Source organism: Petaurus breviceps, unplaced genomic scaffold (assembly GCF_028583685.1).
Source record: "Petaurus breviceps papuanus isolate PSGF00001 unplaced genomic scaffold, PetGlider_PUasm1.0 140, whole genome shotgun sequence".
NCBI lineage: Eukaryota > Metazoa > Chordata > Mammalia > Diprotodontia > Petauridae > Petaurus > Petaurus breviceps.
Window position 1 is genome coordinate 2,845,564 of NW_027185698.1, and position 20,733 is coordinate 2,866,296.

General features: G+C 36.5%; 1 protein-coding gene across 1 annotated transcript in view; it reads right to left on the reverse strand.

Annotated features, from left to right (window-relative positions):
• NWD2 (NACHT and WD repeat domain containing 2) overlaps window positions 1-20,733 on the reverse strand; it is a 168,915-nt gene that overhangs the window by 10,095 nt on the left and 138,087 nt on the right. The window contains exons 4-6 of the mRNA XM_069068652.1: window positions 11,380-11,583; window positions 5,220-5,364; window positions 1,516-2,105 (exon numbers count right to left, since the gene is read on the reverse strand). Coding sequence (XP_068924753.1) covers window positions 1,516-2,105; window positions 5,220-5,364; window positions 11,380-11,583 — 939 coding nt within the window. The remainder of the gene's footprint in view (window positions 1-1,515; window positions 2,106-5,219; window positions 5,365-11,379; window positions 11,584-20,733) is intronic.

Below are 20,733 nucleotides of genomic sequence, written 5' to 3' on the forward strand. Positions count from 1 at the left end.
TCCCATCTTAATGTTCTTTTCAATTTCTTGAATTTCTTATTAACATTAAAAACCTGCATAATATCTAATTACAGGTAAGGTAATGTTTCTCAATCTGGTCAAAATTAGACTGTAATCTATTCTACATTCCTGTGATTTTCTATTTGCATCTACTGTCATAATTGTACATCATCTATATTCAAGTATGTTTTTTTTTTCTTATACTCAGGATAACCAAGTATTTAATGAATGATTTAGTATTTTTTTGCCTTTTTTGGAGGGCAATTGGGGTTAAGTAACTTGCCCAAGGTTACACAGCTAGTTTTTTTTTTTTGTGTGTGTGTATGTAGGTGTTAAGTGTCTGAGGCTGGAGTTGAGCTTGGGTCCTCCTGACTCTGGTGCCGGCGCTTTACTCACTGCATCACCTAGTTGCCCCCCATGATTTAGTATTAAGAGAGGTACAACATATAAAGGAATGACTTTGTTCTCAAGGACACAATAAGAAAAATAGACTTCAAACCCTAGCACAGTAACAATAAAAACAGGGGCCTATCATCTACTGTTGTAGACATGTTACATGTTATGTTACTTTCTACCTCCACCTGCTTTTAATCCCTACGCTTTGGGCTATTCTCATTTCATCTGTAGGTGTGGCCATGCCTCAGATTCTAGGACTAGTTCTAGACCTGGGCAGTGGGATATAAAGACCCCAAGGCCAGGTTCTTTATGGCTTAGCATAATTAGCCTTCTGATCTTGTAATACCAAACCACAACTTTATACCTCATTTCTTGTAGCTGGGCCCTTGTTTTTATCCCCCTTGACTGAATGCCTAATACTCTAGAGTCTTCTGGACTGGGATCCTACCTTACAATGTCCCTACTCCTTCCAAGGACCAGAGCCCCTTCCTCTAAACCCTAATTCCCGTGGCTTTGTGCCAGCTATTTGCAGGGAGGAAACTAGGTGGTACAGTGCTTAGAATCCTGATTTGGAGGCAGGAAAAGCTGGGTTCATAGTCTGCCTCAGTGGCTTACTAGCCATGTGACCCTAGGCAAGTCACTTAACCTCTTTCTGACTCAACTGCCTTAACTGAGGGGAATATTAATAGCACCTACCACACAAGGTTCTTGCATGGGTCAAATGGGATAATATTTGTAAAGCACTTAGTGCAGTGCCTGGCAAGTAGTAGGCACTGAAATGCTTTTTCCTTTCTCCCTTACTTTTGATCTTTTCATGTTTCCGTATTACTATGATTTCATGCTCCACCTGCCTTCCTAAACCTCCTCTTATTGCCTGCTGCTTGGACATCCTTTGATTACTTGCCCTTTCTCCACAATCCTTTCTGATCTCTGGGTCCTAGCCATCCTTTGTCTGACCCATTCTGCTGAGAAGTAAGCCCCAGTAATGACGCCAAACAAAAAATAAATACTGGAGCGATCAACAGATGAATTAAAAAAAACCAAAATAAACTAAATTCACTTTAAAAAAATATGTGAGGTAGAACTTTACAAAAACACTTAAAATGAATTGACATTTACCTTCTTGGCTACTTCAGCTAACAGAAGAGTTTTTCCAGTGCAAGGTCCTCCAAAGGTGATGAGAGGGTTAATGTGTCCTGCTTTGCTGGGAAGAAGGTATTTATGCACTATATTTAGAGATTCACATTTGTACTCATAGAAGGAGGCATATGTTTTACATAATGATGAATGCTGAAGAATTTCGTCATACAGTGTATCGGTTTCTGTGTCAAAATTCTGTTGGACAGTTGCCTGAATGATGTCAATCATATCCTCATAAAACTGTTTACCAAGTCCTTCTATATAATGGTTCTCTACTTCTTGTGAGTAACCTAGTTTCATGTCACAATGTGTAATGGAAGTGTAGACTCTCAGATTAGATGATGCAACAATGGTAGGAATAAATTCATCCCTGAGTTTTATCAATTTCTCGTGGGCTTCTTGGTCTCGGATAATTCTTGGTTCTGTCCCAGTTATGTCCATGTATTTACCCATTGCTGGAATTTTCACAAAACGCTCAATGTTTGCAATTTTTCTAATGTAGCAAACACATTTCTTTAGGAATGCTGGTGTTTGTTTTCCCAAAGCAAAGTCAAACTCATCTTCAATAGCTGAAAAAACAAACAAAAGAAATCTAGTGCTAACTTCCCCATTCAAAGACAGAAACAACTTCAAATCTCAACTCTATTGCTTTGCTCCTGTTGGGGAGTTCTAAGCAGAATAGTCCTCTACACGGGTGACAAGATATGTCATCAGTGGCATTAGACATAGGGAGAAGGATGTTTCACCTCAGAAGAACTATTTCCTAAGTGACCAGAAGAATCTATAAAACTGTAGGAAATTTATTATCTGATCACCTAGCCAGTGGAGTGTGAATGACTACAGTCTGTTTCTATATAATAGCCCCTAAACATATTGCAAATTAGAAAAAAATGGTGGCCAATGATTTAGTAGTCCAGATTTGAAGACTATTCATTCACTTTCAACTTTGACTAATACTTTTATTTCTTCTTGTGATTATAAATCATTGGATATTTTAACTAGGGATTTCCCAGTGTTGTATGAACTTGGGGGGTCATTTCATATTTTGGGGTCTAAATGTCCTCATTTGAAAAATGGGGGGTTTGATTAGAGTAGCGGTTCTCAAAGTGTGGTCCTAAAATCCCTGGAGGTCTTTGAGATCACTATTTTTATAATAATATTAATACAATATTTACCTATTAAAATATTTCTCCTGTTTCCAACTATATATCTGTGGGAGACCAAACTTCCTTCCTTTACTTCTACCAAAACAACACATCACAATAAATTGAATACAGAAGCATATTTGAGAATCCAACTGTCTTCTTTTAAGCCATGATATTCCTAAAACTATGTAAAACAATGCCACTCTTCTCATTAAAATTATTTGAAAATATGGTTATTTTCATTAGCATGTTATTTATATTAATGTGTAATAGGTTTATTATAGTTATTTTAAAATGAATTAACTATTTGAAAAATCTATCAGTTTTAGTTTCTAATATTGTAAATATTATTAGACATAACCTACAAACACAAAAGCTCCTTAGGATCTTCAATAATTTCTTAGGAGCATAAAGAGGTCATCCTAAGACCAAAAAGTTTTGAGAAGTGCTAAACTAGTAAATTTGTAAAGTCCTTTATAGCTCTGAATCCATTTTTTCCAAATTGTCTTAGAACCAACTGTTCAAACTTCTTTTTGCTCTAGTTTTCGCTAACATCCCTCCTATCTGATTGGCTAGCGGCCTGAAGTATTAGGGCCAGATACAATACAAATGCTTTAAACAGAATTGATGGCCATGGAAATAAAATACAAACTACTAAATTTTTTAGCCTTAGTTTAGTTGTTTAATATTAAGCCCTTTTAGAATATACAATTTATTCTGGGCCCAGGAAGGAAAAATTATTCAATTTTTAAAAACCAGACTTGTTAGATCTACCTAGAGATTTTTTATTCTGATTTTGAAGAATTATTTTTATTGTGAAGATAAATGCTCCCTGCCCCCATTTTTAAGCAAAAGTATTTAGCCTGTAGGACTCAATAGTTAGTATCAGCCCCACCACACTCAAACTTCAAATGAGGTTGATGACCAAAAGATTAATCCCTTGGAGAATTGATCCAATGACTTTGTCAACTAGGTTTTCTTTGCTAGGCAAACTTTGCCTACTTGATTGGGGGTTGAAAGGTGAGGGAGGGAGGGAGGGAGGAAGGAAGGAGGAAAGAGGAAAAAAGAGATTTTAGAAAACTTGTAAATTTTCCATACAGTTAGGGATTTTGAGGATAAAGTAAAGGGTTTATAGAAAAGACAGACAAGTGAGGTCTGAAACTTGATAAGGAATGTAACTGTCATAGATAATACAGTACATAAAGTCAGAGCTATTCCACTTAGGATACTGAGGGTCAGAAAAGTTATGTGACTTGCCTAATATCACATAAATGGTAAAGGCTAGAGCCAGGACTCTATTTCCTTTGAAATACTAATCTTCACAGAGATATAAATTTATGTGAGATTATTTTGTGGAGAGGATGAATAAGTAGAAATACTGTTTGTATATGAAAATATTATAAAACTTGAGTAAGGGCCATAATAAGAGACATTTACTCAAAAAGGCCAAAATTTTTCATACCAAGTAGGACCAATATCATAGAATTTGAGTGACAGAAAGAACCTCAGAGATAATTTGGTTCAATCCCCATTTGAAGTATGAATCTCCTTTACCATATCCCCTGATAGGTCATAATTTGGTTTCTCCTTGGAGATCATCAGGAACAGGAAACTCATATGAAATATTTTAAAATAGATCCTCAAAAGTTTTATGATTAAAATTAATTGTGTCAATTAATCAGTTGAACTGATACTTTCCCCCAAATTCAGTTTTTAAGCAGTATCCTAGAAAATCAGTGTGGCTTTAACTCAATAAAAGAAACAGCAAGATCCCCTTAAAACAGGCTAGTTCCCCACCAAAATCTAAATATCAGGAGTGTCTTAATTTAGGAGAACAAGATTACCAAATTTAGTCTCCTGTGATTTTTATCTTTTTTTTAATCAACTCTGATATCTTAAAAGATATCAGCAATTGTAAAACTGAGGTGTCATTAGCCAAAATAATTTACAATTAACTTTACATTTAAAAAATCACTATTACCACTCTATTCCTTGACAAAATTTCTAACAGCAACTAAGTACCTTTGCCACAGATTCATATTCCATGATATCAATTTTCAATGAGGAAGGAATAAAAGTTGCAGACAAGAAGTCCAATCTGCAGCTTTCTTTCAAGTATTCCAAATGTCTACATGTCCTATTTCTTTACCTGATCTTTTTTTTTCTTTTTGGGTACCATCTCCTCCCCCCTCTCCCCAAACTGAAATCTAGGACATTTCCTTAGAGATTACTAGCCCTCTGTGTTATTTATAATAATGAAGCCTCCTTTTTCATTGTTAAAAGTAAGGTGCCAATTGGTTTAAGTGAGAAATATTGGCTGAATGTGGTTTATCATATTCATCTTTCTTTTGAAGTTGCATTTTCATTGAGAAACCCTGTAAGTTAAATAGGATTTGATCTGTAGGTGAGGGTTGAATAATATCTTTTTCTAGATTGAGATACTTAGGATCTTTTATTTGATGCGAGTTGCATTTATTCATTCATAAAAAAATTAATGTGTGGCCATTTTTGGGCCTTTGCTGGCTATGTAAAAGTTACCTGAAAAGAGATATCTCTTGGCTTGGTTGTGCTTCATTTTCCCCTTTTCATATAGCAATTTCACAGCTGTCTTAAAAATCTTCTTTATTTCATCTGCTATCTCTTGCCATTTTTTTTCATTCTCAGCATCGGCAGAAGCCGGCATCTATCAAAAATATTCAAGGGAACAGGCACATATTTCAGATACTTAAAAAGGACGACTCTGACATTGAGGTGAGAGGGCAGTGAACAGTGGATAGGACCCTGGCAATGGAATTAAAGGACTTGGCTTACGGGTCTACCTCAGTCACTAACTTCCTGTTTGACCTTGGGCAATTCAGGTAATGTCTCTGTGGGCTTCACTGTCCTCATCTGTAAACAAGGAGACTGGATTAGATGGACTTTTAGATTCCTTCCAACTCTAGTCTTGATACTACATGATCTTCTCTTCCCCCAAGAATTTATACAAACAAGATCTACTGGGATAATTATGTATTTTTCTTATAATCTAAAGGGGGAAGAAAGGAAATGAAGAGGAAAGGAGACACCAAATATTGGTGTTCATGTCAGGGTGACATCCCCAGTCAAAATATTTAATGACATCACCATTGCAGAAAGAAATTTGAGAAGTGAGAAGGTAGTTTTCTCAAACAATTTAGTGAGATTAGTTTTACCTCCTGTAATGAGGAAGTGGACATATTAAACTGTCTGATGGCCATTATGGGGTTATTTAGCGAGGGTAGGGGAAGAAGGGTGAGATTATTCTACTCTCTGCACAAACAGAATGACTTTGTTTGTAGTCTCCCAGATGATACTTTCTGGACCACAATGCCCCTATATTTGTCTAGTAGATAGAGCTAAGGTTGAAATGAATATGTGACTGGCACAATATAATCACATATATATATGTATATATAGTATATTATATATTTAGTATAATACTTGTGTTTTACCATTCCCAAAGCCCTTTATAAATGACATAGGGAAGCCAAGAGAAATTGATGGAGCATGAGGCACAGCATAGCATAGTATAGTATTTAGAGTCAGAAAAACTAGGTTCACTTCCTTTTTTTTGACATTCACTAGGTGTGAGACCTTGGACAAGTCATGTAACTGATAAGGGGGTTGAATGAGGTGACTGCTAGGGTTTCTTTCAGCTGTAAAGATACGACCCTTTGCATGGCTTACTTTTTCTCCTCTAATCTGGGAACTCAGAACTTGTTCCTTCTGAAGTAAGAAGGGGAGAACTGACAATTAGGAAAGTGCTTTGTGTAGCACATAGGAGAATCCCATTTATTAATTATTTTACTAACTGTTGATTGAATCTTACATTTACAGCATTATACTAGGATGCAATTCTGCAGATAGATACCAAAGGAGAAAAAAAAGCTATAGTTCTTGCCCTTTAGATGCTTATGACTGATTGAGGAGACACATATCCAAGAAATGTGACAAACAAATGACAGTGTTTCACTTTTTGTCTAAATGTTAAGGGAACATAAACCGAGAGAAAAGACAGTACAACCATAGTTATCTGTGTTTCTTTGCTTTAGGCAACTCCAACATATTTAATGAGAGAAAGACCCTGGGAATCCTAGACCTAGTAAATAACCAGTGTGGGTAATTCATGATGAGAGGAGATGAGAGTGAGAGCGAGAGAAAGAGAGAGAGAAAGAAAGAAAAAAGAAAGAAAGAAAGAAGAAGAAGAAAAAGAAAAATGAGGCAGCGGCAGTATTTGCATGAGATTCCTTGGTCAGGACATTAATTGAGGGAAAATAAGTTGAGGTTATCAGTGTAGTCTCTGTTGGATTTCTTTTTTAGTACTCAGCTTCCATGTTTATACAAATAGTAGAACTTTAGGCTTTAAAATTTGGAGAATATTTTCCTGAAAGACTTGCACAGTTTTGATCTGTATCATTAGAAATATGCTAGAATATACACTAAAATAGAAATGGTTTCATTCTGAAATGTCATTGTGTGAACTCTGAATTGAAACAACAAATCTAGTTGATAAATATTAGCTAGGGTATTAGTGTCAGAAAGTTATTGTTAAACAATTTAGCAGTCATAAATATTACAGGAAGTCACAGGACTTCTGTCTAGGTAATATGCATTTTAGGGGATGGAAATATTCTATTTTCTGGGAAAGCCCTAAGTAGTAGGAATGAGGCATCACTGATCCTTTCTTTTGGCAACATTCTTTATGCTCTCAGGAATCGAATATGAAAGGGTAAAGAGCTTTATAGTTACACCATTTTTCCTAACAAAAAGTTGAGTCTAACAACAGACTGTTTAAATAGGAATAGCAAGCCTTATCACCCCAATTTTACAGGTAACTAAACTGAGGATGAGATGTTGTAATGATTTGACAGAAGTGGGGCTTGATTGTAGTCCCTCTGAGCCTAATTCCAGTGTCTTTTCCATTGGACCAGTTCTGTCTTAGATTCTCTTTCTTGTGGCTCTTTTAGCATTGGTCTGTTACTGGTGGCCATGAATCATGCTAGCTTCTCCTCCTTTCCACCCATTAGTCCTAGCTTGAATACGTTCAGTCATACAATTTAGTGCTGATATCCATCTTCAGAGAAAGAACTGATGGAGTCTTTAAAAACTTTATCTTTCTTTTTTTGGTCTGTTTTCTTTCACAACATGACTAACAAATGTTTTACATGATTGTACATGTATAACCTCAATGTGGAGAGGAGGGAAGAGAGGGACAGAGAGAATTTCGAACTCAAAATTAAAAAAAAGAATGTTAAAGTTTGTTTTTGCATGTAATTAAGGGAAAAATAAAAGATTAAATCATTTTTTTAAAAAAGGATTTGGAATTGAGAGGGGTTGTAGTAACAGCTAGTTTAATAATGCAGAAATGTCTTGAAGAATGCTAACCAAAGAAATAAGAATAAGAAACTGAGTCAAGGGCTGTATTTTTCTTTAAACATTTAAAAATGATGTTGTTTCCACTGAACTTGAACTGGGAAAACTGTAGAAAGTATAATTAGGCATCTAAGGATTTAAAATGTTAATCTTCAGGGGTGGCCAGGTAGCACAGCGAGTAAGAGCACAGGCCCCAGAGCCGGGATGACTGGGATCGAATCCAGGCTCAGATACTTAGCACCACACCCAGAAATAACTGGCCGTGTAATCTTGAGCAAGTTACTTAACCCCAATTGCTTTAAAAAAAAAATAAAATGTTAATCTTTACCTCTAGGTTTCAGTTACAAATCTCACACAAAATGACCAACAATGAGACATTTTTATGATTTACATCATCCTCAACCAGCCTGATGAAGCTTCTTGAGAGCAAGGACTGGCTTTTGCCTCTTTTTGTATCTCTAGTGCTTAGCTCACTACCTGACACACAGTAGGTACTTAATAAATGTTTATTGATTAGTTGATTTTGTAGTAGTGATCCAAGGGTTACAGACAAATTTTGATAATAATAAAGTAAATTTTATATAACTTTTACAATTATACCTTATTTTGTATGATGCTTCATATGTTTACAAAATCCTTTCATCTACATAATTTTTGAGTAAGTAAAATCAGACTGGACTAGTATCCCCATTTTACAAAAGAGGTAGTGCTATCATATTCAGATCATGAATAGTAGTGAAAAATTGCAAAGGAAGACAGAATCAAAGATGACAAGACTGCAGATGAAATGTGGAGATCAGTAATGAGCTGGACCTGAACAGTGTCCAGAATTGATGGTCAAGTTGGAGAAAGGAATTAGATGTCAGGTAGCAGTTGGGAGTCAGAGAGAAGCCAGGTGCTGAAGGGAGGTCAAGGTGAGGCACAAACTAAACATGCAGTCAGGTCAGGATAAATGAGGCATCGCTGAAGGATTGCTATTGCTTCTATATTGGTGATATCTTATATGCTTGTTGCTAATGTAGCCGTCAATCCCAGGCATAGGTCCTTTTCATGCACAAGCAGGGGACCACAGTAGAAGGATGCTAAGTAATCTAGCCTGGTTAGGGTAGGAAGTCTGTAGTAGAGATAAGGAAAAGAATCCTGAAACTGAAGCATATTATGTTAAAATGAATTTACCTCAAGATCATATAAAGTCATTGGTGGGGTAGTGATGAAAAGCCAGGTCTCTGACTCTGAACCCAGTAGTTTTTTCCATATATAATGTAGTCCCCACCCCAGTTAATTAGCTTGTTATAAAATTAGCCTGTTTTTGAGTCTGGAAATGAAGATTTTCCAACAGTCTATTGGGAAAGGATTCTTAGCATTTTCATTTTTGTGTGGCACAGAACATTTAACCAATCTGATGGATGACGAAGGAATCAGTTAGACTACGCGCGCCTTGAGAGCAGGGACGATTTTCTTTACTTTCCTTTGTATTCTCTGTGTTTAGCACAGTGCAAAGCACATAGAATACATACATCTTACATACTAAGGGAAATCAGAAATGTACTTATCACACCTACATAAGCACAGGTGTACCTATGTATGTAGGTGTGGCGTTTACATTTATGTTGTATACACAAAAGTATGTATATGTGATGTATACATTTATGATATACATACACATAAGTGAATTTCAATAGAAATCAATTCAACAAACATTTAAGGGTCTACCATGTGACAGAGAGGCAGCTAGGTCATTCAGTGGATAGAGTGCTGGGCCCAGAATCAGGAAGACCTGAATTCAAATCTGGCTTCAGATTCTTACTAGCTGTGTGACCCTGGGCAAGTAATTTAACTTTTGTTTGCCTTAATCCACTGAAGAAGGAAATGGCAAATCATTCCAGTATCTTTGCTAAGAAAATCCCATGGACAACAATGGTGAGCTGTGGTCCACAGGGTTACAAAGGATTGGACATGGTTGAATGACTGAACAACATGTGAGAGACTCCATAAACTGAGACTCAGGGTGATTGAATGCCTTGTCTAAGCTCATTAGTGACAGAATGGAACCAAAACATAGGTTCCTTGAGTCCTCCATGGGGGAACTTTCCTTATGGTAGAGGAGGGTCTTTTTACTTCCCACAGAAATTTCATGTATGCATGATGTCAATCCTCTTTTCCTTTCTTTTGGGGTAGAGTGAGGAGGAGAGCAAAGAGGGTTTGACAACTGATTAAAGGCAGAGTTGGGAAGTCTGCATGGCTGGTGATTCTTCCAAATTCCTTTGTTATTACTAGTATGAATTTTTTCCAATGTGAGTTTTGGCTCATAGAAAAGATTGTTTATTTCTCTTTAATTATGATTTTGAGTATCTTATGAAAGAGAATGGAAATGAATAGAATGGAAATGAAAATGATAGAGAGTGCACTAAATCTGTAGGCAGGAGACTTGGGTTTGGGACTTGTGAGATCTTGGACAAGTCCCACAAACTTGCTGACCCTCAGTTATCTCATCTTCAAGATGGAAATAATAATACTCATATAAATGTAAGCAATCATTATTATAGCGAGCATTTGGGAGGGATAATTATACATGAGCAGAGTAGATACTGGTATTAAATAATAAATTTGTGGTATAATAGATAGAGCACCGGATTTAGAGAGTCAGGAAGAACCTGTGTTCAAATTCTTGACACTTAATTGGCTCTATAATATGAAGAAATCAATTGATATCTGTCTCAGTTTCCTAATGTGGAAAATGGGGGTAATAGCATCTATCTCAAAGGGCTGTTTAAGATGGCCAAATGAGATAATATGTGCATGGTGCTTTGTGAACTTCAAAAAACTAAATAAATATGTTTCCAGTAGAAAGAAAACTGTTAGTCAATAAGCATTTAGTAAACACCCATTATGTGCCAGTCACTGTGCTAAGCACTGGGGATAGATATCAAAATACTCAATAAATATATGTTATACATTGGAAAGAATACTGGTTTTTGAAGTCAGGTGATCTGGGTTCAAATCTTTCCTCTGACTTTTACTACTTGTGTGACCTTGGGTAAATCATCTAGGCTCTGAGACCTCAGTCTCTTCATTTGTGAAATGTGATGAGGAGGTTGGATTCGATGGCCTCTGTCATCCTTTCTAACTCTAGATCCATGAGCCTATTATTGTTATGGTTCTCCTCTGAGGTCCGGGAGGATTCCTATTTATGTACTATAGAACAGAGTGGGAATGCCGTCCTGAAGTGTTCTGTCAGCGAATTCAAAAATGCTTTCCCTGAATGAATGCTTAAGAACATAAGGGACTCTACCGAGAGACAACTTACTGAGTTCTTATTGCTTTTCAGCATTTCACATTTAGGTCTGAGGTAATAGGCTGCTGGAACAGAGTTCTCGTCTCGGCAGTACCATTCTTCGAGCACCTTGGTTTCCAGCTTTGCTTCTATGGCAGCGTCCAAAATCATCTCAAATTCTGATGCCTCGACTTCTCCAGGAATTCGGATGTTTCCATACTTTTCACCTAACAGTCCCTGTGTATTAAGAAGAAAGTGAAGTTGAGCATTCTGTAGAACATTTTATAGAGTGCCACTCAGGTTTTAATTAATTAGAATCTTCAGTATTTTATTCCCAGAATCCTTTAACCACATGGGAAAATTACTTAGGATTGGACTTGATATCACATAAATGTCATGAAATCAAACCAATTATTTAACTTAAAAAAAAAGGTTTATTGGTTTTTTTACATTACACTCATTTTCCAATATGCCCTCCCTGTCCACACCCCTAATGAATACTTCTTTTTAACAAAGCAAAACAGTTAAGAAAAATCCAACTAAAAAGTAATTTGATATAGACAGCATGGTGCATTCATAGTTACCCACCTATTTGTTGAGGAGGGAAATGTGCTTCATCATCTTTTCTCTGAGACCAATATCGATCACTGTGATTAGTGAGTTTGCTCTTAAATTTAGTTATATTTCCATTATCTTGGTCATTGTGCCTAGTTTTCTTTGTTCTACTTTCTTCAGTCAGCATTTGTGGATACAAGTTTACCTGTATTTCTCAGAATACCTTAAGTTTATCATTTCATGGAGTGCTGTAATATTCCATCACCTCCCTGTACCATGGTTTATTCAGCCATTCACCAGTTGAGGGACACCTATTTGGTTTCCACTATTTTGTTATCTCAAAGAGTACCACAACAAATACTTTATATTTTTGGAATTGTTCTGTCATCGATTTCCTTGTGATACGTATCCAGTAGAAGCAAAGGATATGAAGATTTGTACCTTACTTCACTTAATTCCAAATTGTTTTATAGAATAATTGTAGCAACCCACAGTTTCAGTTCCTCCATCATTCATTATTTTAAAGTCTTTGACAATTCGATAGGCAAGGGAGGTATGAAACCTCAGAGTTTAAACATTTTATTGTTAATTTCATCAACTGTGTATTATTATGATACTTGGAAATGAGTTTTGATACTTCTTTGGGCAAATTCATAACATGGTGTATTTTTTTTTACTTTTTTAACTGTAGACTTTTCTGAGATAATGTTATATAAAAATGTGTTGTAAACTGCAAGCCATTATGTAAATTTAAGGCATTATAATTCCTATTTTCTTATAAGGGTTTGGATAATTAAATAGGTTTCTTTTTCCTCCAAGCTTTTGATGGTAAGTGGAAAAAAAAACCTGTTAGACTATGCAAATAAGATATTGAATACTGACAACATTAAAACAGAACAGTTTCTGGAAGATTGAATAGTTCAGGTCTTTGTTACAAGAAAAAAAAGTGAGTTTAGAAAGTCAGTGGAGGAAAAAACCTTGATGGAATTGAAAAATTACAATATTCATACCAAATCTTCAGAGGAATAATTCTAGGTAAACTGAATTTCTTCATACTTAAGATCTGGTTTATATAGCACCTGACAATTCAATTCTACATAAAAGCACGAAATAGTGGACGGGAAATGGATTGAACCTGTCAGTTCATTTACATAGAGGACTCACATGAGGAAACCCTTTACCAATGCAAGTCAGTATATTTACCACAATTTATATCCTTAGAGACTGTGGCCTAGGACATGAGCAGGTTAAATAATTTTCTCAGGGTTAGTATGTATCTCAAGGACAGTATGTATCAGAGGCAGCACTTGAAACCAGAGCTTCCTGCTCTGATACTACTATCAGAGCCCATCAAGCTGGGTCAACACAATTTTCTGCGTGTTTTGGTCTTGTGTGGGACAAAATGACCCTTGCCCAAATAAAAATAAGCAGAGATATCTCCAAATAGAGACAGGAGGGATTTATTTAATTATTTCTTCTTGCAAGAAGGGCAGTCTTGCTACCAGAAGCAGTCTAGTAGGAGAGGCAAAACACAAAATGCAAAGCTCAGTTACGTACACAAGAAGACCACCGCTCCCCCCATCCCCATCCTGTTCCTGTTAATTAGGAACTGAAGCTCACAATCTTGACCACAAAAATCTGTTGGCATTGCAGGTGAAATGTCAATATCAAAAATAGATATAAAAGCAGAAGATACATGTTCTAGCAGAATCAATATAGACATGAAAGTAGACAAAGTATGTCATCAGTATCAATACAGATATGAAAGCAGACAATATTTTCTGAATCATGGGGATTTTAGGACATGGTGACCTGCCTGGAGTTCCACAACAGGATTTCCATTTTTATATCTGTATAGGTCAGATGGTGGTCAGTGGAAACAAGTCTGGGTCCATGGCCAAATTTGAGGAACACATACTTTCCCCTCCTACACATTTGCTAAGCTTAGCAAAAACTTCAACTTATTGACCAGGAAAGTAAGGCAAGGGTCCCAGGCTGCTAGCCTAGGTTGCTAAGTCTTTGGTACAAATCTATCTAGATTTTAGAATACTACTGGAGAAGTTTACACTTTTATTCCACTTAGTCTCAGAGTATTATTAGTGTTTCATTGGAGAGAATATTGATCTGGAATCAGGGAGACTCATCTTCCCGAGTTCAAATCTGACCTCAGACACTTACCAGGTGTGTGACCCTGGGCAACTTACTTAACTCTGTTTGCCTCAGTTTCCTCATCTGCAAAATGAGCTGGAGAAGGAAATGGCAAATCACTCCAATATTTTTATTAAGAAAACATCAAATGAGGTCACGAAGAGTCAAACATGACTGAACAGCAGCAACAATTACTACTTTTTATACGATTACTGGCTTGTAGACAAAACATACAGAGGACTAAACAAATTCTAAAATTTTAGTCTGAGCCTTTTGGTGTTGCTTAGGATAACAGCATTTAGGATGATTTACTAATCCTATACATTGAATTGGCAAATATCCACCTAATATTCATCTACTTTACCATATGACAGTATTTGGACTTGAATCCTGTGTAATACAAATCTTTACATACTTGTAACTAAAATATTTACTAACTCATAACTAAAAATATTTGTATCCTTTTGCCATTGCATTTTCTTTTTTTTGTGAGGGATTAACTTTTTCTCTTAAAATTTTTGGTATCTCTATAGATCATGCAGTGCAGCCTTATGTCACCAATTTGGAATTTTTGGTAATTTAGACAAGGTAAGGGTTGACATTTGTCATTATACGATAAGTGGAAAAGGGGTTTTATTTAGTAAAAGAATAGTGTATAACATGTTTAAAAGGAAAAAAAAAACCTGTTTCCAGATACTTTAAAAACATAATATATATTTATCTGTGCTCTAGTGGTAGCCATAGTAGGCTGGGAAAAGTCACTGAGTTTGGAGTCAAAGAATCACTTGACTGAGTGCAAGATGTAGCAGAGACCTTAAGAAATCAACTAGTCCAATGCTTTCCCTTTACAGATGAAGAGAATGATGCCAAGAAGTGAAGGGGCTTTTCTAAAATCAGTGATAGAACTCCAACTGGAATCTGTTTTCCCTGACTTCCTGTCCAATTCTTTTTCCATCATACCTTCCTGTTGAGGGGGAGCAAAGGATGGAATCCTGAGCGATATATATTTTCCTTTGAATAGCAAGATAAGGAAGCCTTGGAACCTTCTCCTTCCTCATCCTTCAACTTCTTGTAACTGCCATGCCAGGAATGTACTTCTTCCCTCTCTTCTACCTTCCAGAACCTCCCCCTCCCCCAGTTCCTTTTTTTTTTTTTTGTTTTTGCTTTGCCTTTTGGAGGGCAGTTGGGGTTAAGTAACTTGCCCAAGGTTACATGACTAATTTTTTTTTTTGTGTGTGTGTGGGTGTTAAGTATCCGAGGCTGGAACCAAACTACCGAACTGGGGTCCTCCTGACTCCAGAGCCAGTGCTTTACTCACTGGGTCACCTAGCTGCCCTGCTCCCAGCTTTCTTTAAAGCTCAGCTGCTTACATGACCCTCCCAATGCAAGAGGAAGGGCTGATGCCAGACCCCTTGTTGCTGTGAAGGGAAGGAAAAAATAACTAGCTCCCATCTCACCCACTCTACCCCCAGTCCTTCTCCCCAGAGTCACCCTCTGGGATGACTTACTCTGCTGTCTACAGTAAAGGGGTTGGATATCCCTTCCATGAAGACAAGGTTCAATGAAAATTTCAGTTTGAATCCTGATTCTGCTCCTTGGAACTCATGTGACCTCTGGTAAGTCATCTAATGTCTCTGAACCTCATTTTTTCATGACCTCCATCACCTCTGGGGTCCTTCCCCAGAGCAAACAGGTTGGCTATGTTTAACCTGGGCCTTTGATATGCTAATGGATGTACTTAGTCACTCTAAGAGGCATCTCTAAGAATCACAGGTTGTTAGGATCTTAGAGTTCATCCAGTTCAAACCTGTCATTTTTTTTTTAATTTTAAAGAGTTTTATTGTTTCCTTGCTTTTATGCCACAATCACTTCTCCTTAAGTGCCCTCTCCCATTGAGCTGTGCTTTAAATAAAACCAACAAACTCAGTGATGGTGTCTGATGATATCTATGTTCCACATTCTTTGTTGTCTTTCACTTTCCCACTTTTTGGAAGGAGCTGCAATCTTGCTTCTTCAGGACTGAGATTATTCATAATAGTTCATCGGAGTCTGACTTCATTTTAGTGTTATTATTTGTCACTGTGTATATTGTTTTCTTGGTTCTGTTTGTTTGATCTTCATCACTTCACAGGTCTTCTAATGTTTCTCTGAATTTTTCACATTCATTGTTTTCTGTTGTACAATAATATCCCATAACATTCATATACCACTTTCTTTCTTCCATCATTCCCCAAGGATGGATATGTATTTTTGTTCCTGTTTTTCTTACTGCAATTTTTTTTGTCATTGAGTTCTTAGGACTGTATATCCAGGAATGGGATAACTGAGTCAAAAGGGCATGAATATTTTAGTGAATTTTCTTGTACAATTCCAAGTCGTTTTTCAAAATGATTGTGCCAGTTGGAAACTTTACCAATAAGGTTAATTCATGTGCCTTTCTTCTCATGGCTCCTACACAATGGTCTTTTTCCATTTTTTTATTATAACATTAACAAGGCCATATATTTAGAACTGGATAGTCTTTAGATACTATATAATTCAACACCCTCCTTTTCAAAGATCAGGAAATTAAAGTCTGGAGAGTCTAAAAAACTTGCCTACTATCATTTTAGTAGCAAGCAGCAGAGGCAAGATTTGAACACGGGCCTTTGGACTCCAAATCAAGTATTTTATTTTTCCTGCTATACTCACCTGTTGTTGTTCAGCTGTTTCAGTCATGTCTGACTCTCCATTTTCTTTGCAAAGATACTGGAGTGGTTTGCCATTTCCTTATCCAGCTCATTTTATAGATGAGGAACTGAGGCATACAGAAGTAAGTGACTTGCTCAGGGTCATACAGCTGGTGTCTGAGACTGAATTTGAACTCAAGTTCTCTTGATTCTAGGGTCAGAGCTCTATTTACTACAACACTTAGCTTCCCCACCTACAGACCAGAGAATCAATAGCAATTTAAAAATATTTATCTTGATTGGGCAATTGGCACATGACATTTTTATTATTTGATCAACATAATGTAGTCGGCAATAAGATATATTTCTTGGCCTACAGTTTGCCATTTAAGCAAGGAAGATAAAAATATGCTGATATAACTCAATCAAAAATGGTTATTGAGTTCCTGCTATGGACCAAATAAGGCTTAAAATATGACTGCATGCCCCAGGCCTAGAGCAATGTAAGGTGTTTATCTTTTCCTTCTCTCTGTTTTCCTTAGATGGGATGCTTATGATTCATGCTGAATGACTTTTCAAGAGTCCAAGATAGGAGGTGATCCCACTCCTGTCCTTCTACATGTTGACATAAAAGGAATCTAAAAGGAATTCTTTTGTGAAAATTTACTAGATACAGTCCCAAGGATATATACAGAGATTAAAACCCCTTCTATGTTTCCACCATCTAATTCAACAAACCTTTATCAAGTACCTATTATTTTGTACAAGGGGCTATTCCAGTTGCTGGGGATATAAAGACAAAAGTTAAGTGAGATGGCTTATCAGAAAAGAAATAGTCTTTAGAAAACTAGTCAATTTAGGGAAAGCATCAGTTAGACTGGCAGACTTTTCAGAAGAGAAAATTTTCACTTTTAATACAGTTATTTGGGTATTGAATATACAGGTAGCCACTGTTGTAACAAGATCCAGTCTGAGGGAATTTAGATTTATTCTCTCTCACCTATTTATTTAAAATGACCTATAATTTGGCATTTTAAATTTAGCATTTAAATCTATCCACCCACCCACCTACACACACACACAATACCCATCTATTATCTATATATTCAAGGGAAATTAGTTTTAAAAGCTATTAATTCATTTTCATAGGGAAAAGTCTAATTTTTCTCCTTTCATGCTTCAAGTGCTGCCAAATTTAAAAATGCCAAATTATAAATGCCAAATTTAAAATGACCTATTTTTTATAGACCAAGCAGCACTCCATGCACTCATCCTATATCAGGAATTTCAGCAACACAAATATATGAATACATTTAAGGATTTTTTTTAAAAATTAAGGATGGTAAATGAAACAAAAATAATTCAATGAGATCACTAAAACTTGAAAAAAAATCTAAGAAATTAACTTGAGAAAATTTATGAACTATTGGGTATTCCTTAATAATAGAGTCCTGCATGAATCAGAAACTTAATGGACTCTCTACTTTTTATTCCCTCCCTCTATAAATTTATACACACACACATACACACACACACCCATCTATATCTATATATCCAAGGGAAATTAGTTTTAAAAGCTATGAAAAACATTTATTTTTAATCCATTTTCATAGGGAAAAGTCTAATTTTTCTCCTTTCATGCTTCAAGTGCTGCCAATTCTCTTTGCACTCGCATTAGAGAATTAACATGGTTGATTGATTGGCTCCAGGGGCAGCAACTAACTTTCTTTGAAGTGAACTGCACCATGGGATCAGGGAATGCCTGAAGATCTTTGTGAGTAGAGTTTGCTATTCCATAGAATTACCCTAATTCTGCTTCTGGATGTTAGGAAGGTCATGTGTGAGTAGTGTTATCTTTAGGATTGAATTGGGTAAGTTGCTATAGTTCCTACACTTTTTTTTTTCCTTTCTATCCTATTGGCTGCTGGTCACTGCTGATTCAAGAAGACAATTAATTATATCAATATGTGTGAGGGGGAAGACTCTGATTTGCTCCAGACCCCACATAAACTAAGGGAGCTTCCAGGACCTAGATCCCCTGAGAATAGCCCCATTTGTAGGATTTGTATTACTTTGATGTCTTGTCCCTGCAGAGATAATTATAACTATTTCACACTTTTGACATGTTATATATTCTTTAATTTTTTGAAAGGTCAAGAAGCACTTTCTTACTTAATGCTTTTACACACTCAAACACACATACACCCCCTTCCTCCCAACCTTTCCTTATTTGAAATGTGTGATTCCGGGAGAAACTGTTCTCCCAGTTTCCTTTGCTGGGTATTAGGGAAGAATTTATTCTCATTGGGCAATAGATGCTGAGTTTTTTTTCTCTTATCTGCATTAGCACTTAGTCTAGAGCCAACCTTTTACTTTTTATGTCTTGTCTGCGAGTTCAGATGATTTTAGAGCTTCCCAGTTGTGCTTTGATTGGGACTCAAGTCAAATGAACTATAGTTCTTTCCAAAATTAGCCCACATTGAACCTGGGAGTTTGTATGAGTTCAGAGTTGAGTGAAAAGTGATCTACATCTCTATAACTTGGTTGTAAGTCTTCCTGTTTGTAAACAGAAACAGCCACCATCCACCATCCACCATAACAGAGCATAAAGAGCAACAGACTCAGACTTTGGGTCTCAATTGTCATGTATGATCTTGGGCAGATGATTTCACTTCTCTGTTTCTCAATTTTTAAAATGTACAAAATAGAGAAATTAATATATGTGCCATTACCTCATAAGGAAGCTACTGTGAGGAAAAGGTTTAGTAAACCCTAAAGCATGATGTGAATGCTAAGTTTTATGATCATCCACATTCTTAAGTTAAAGATCTATGAAATATATGCAATCATGCAAATTACAAATGAACAGTTAGTCCACGTACTCTATGATCTAGTCACACCAGTCAAATCCAACAGTCTGTCTTCCAAATCTGCCTTTTCACTGTTCTCCATACCTGGAGTATTCTTGCTCCTTACCCCCACTTCCTATTTTCCTGTCTTCTGGCCTCTCCTGCTATTCTCTCCTTTCTCCCTCTCACCCCCATTCCCAGCTTCTCATGCTTTCCTTCTGAGCTTACCTTCCATTTACACTACATGTATCTTGTACGTATGATTATTTCTATCTTGCCTCTTCCTTTACAATGTGAGCTCCTTGAGGGCAGAGACTGTGTCTTTTTGTCTTTGTATCATGAGTGCTTAGCAAATAGTAAGAGCCTAATAAATGCTTGTTGACTGACTAACATATGTGGATAATAATAGCTGACTTATATAAAGCTTTAAGACTTTCACTTTACATATGCTACGACTAATACTGGTATGAACTGGTCAGGCCCTGTGTTAAGTACTTTACAAATATTATCTCCTGTAAGAGAGTGGGTCAATGGAAGTTCATATAGAGGATAATCAGGAAAGAATGGGTAATTAGATGGACAAGAATAAGACAGTGAGTGGTCAGAGGAGCATGCATAGGTTATGGTTAGCATCTTCTTCACAAGGAGGGAGAAAGAATCTAATGGAATACTAATCATGGAGTCATAAATCAAAAAGGAAAGGCACATACGATGATCTTTTTTCATTCTTGGGCTTCAGGGTGGGATGTGTTCAGTGGAGAAGGTAGGTATGCCAACTTAAGAGAAGGCAGAGCAGTGCTAACCTCTTAGAGATGGAAGACAGACAAGCCACACCTACCAAATGTAACAGAGCAGAAAATGGAATAAATGGAATGGGTATGGTATGATGGTCAGTCAGAACCTTGATTTATTTTAATTAATATTCTCCAAAAAGAAAATGCCAAACAAAAACTAATCTAGGAGAAATTTGTTCCCTTTAAAACATAAGGATCCTTTAGTGTCTATTTCAATGTACACTGAAATGGGATATAGATTTAGAATACATTTTTTTTGGTCTTTTGGAGGGTAATTGGGGTAAAGTAACTTGCCCAAGGTTACACGGCTAGTTTTTTTGTGTGGGTCTTAAGTGTCTGAGGCCAGAACCGAACTGGGATTCTCCTGACTCC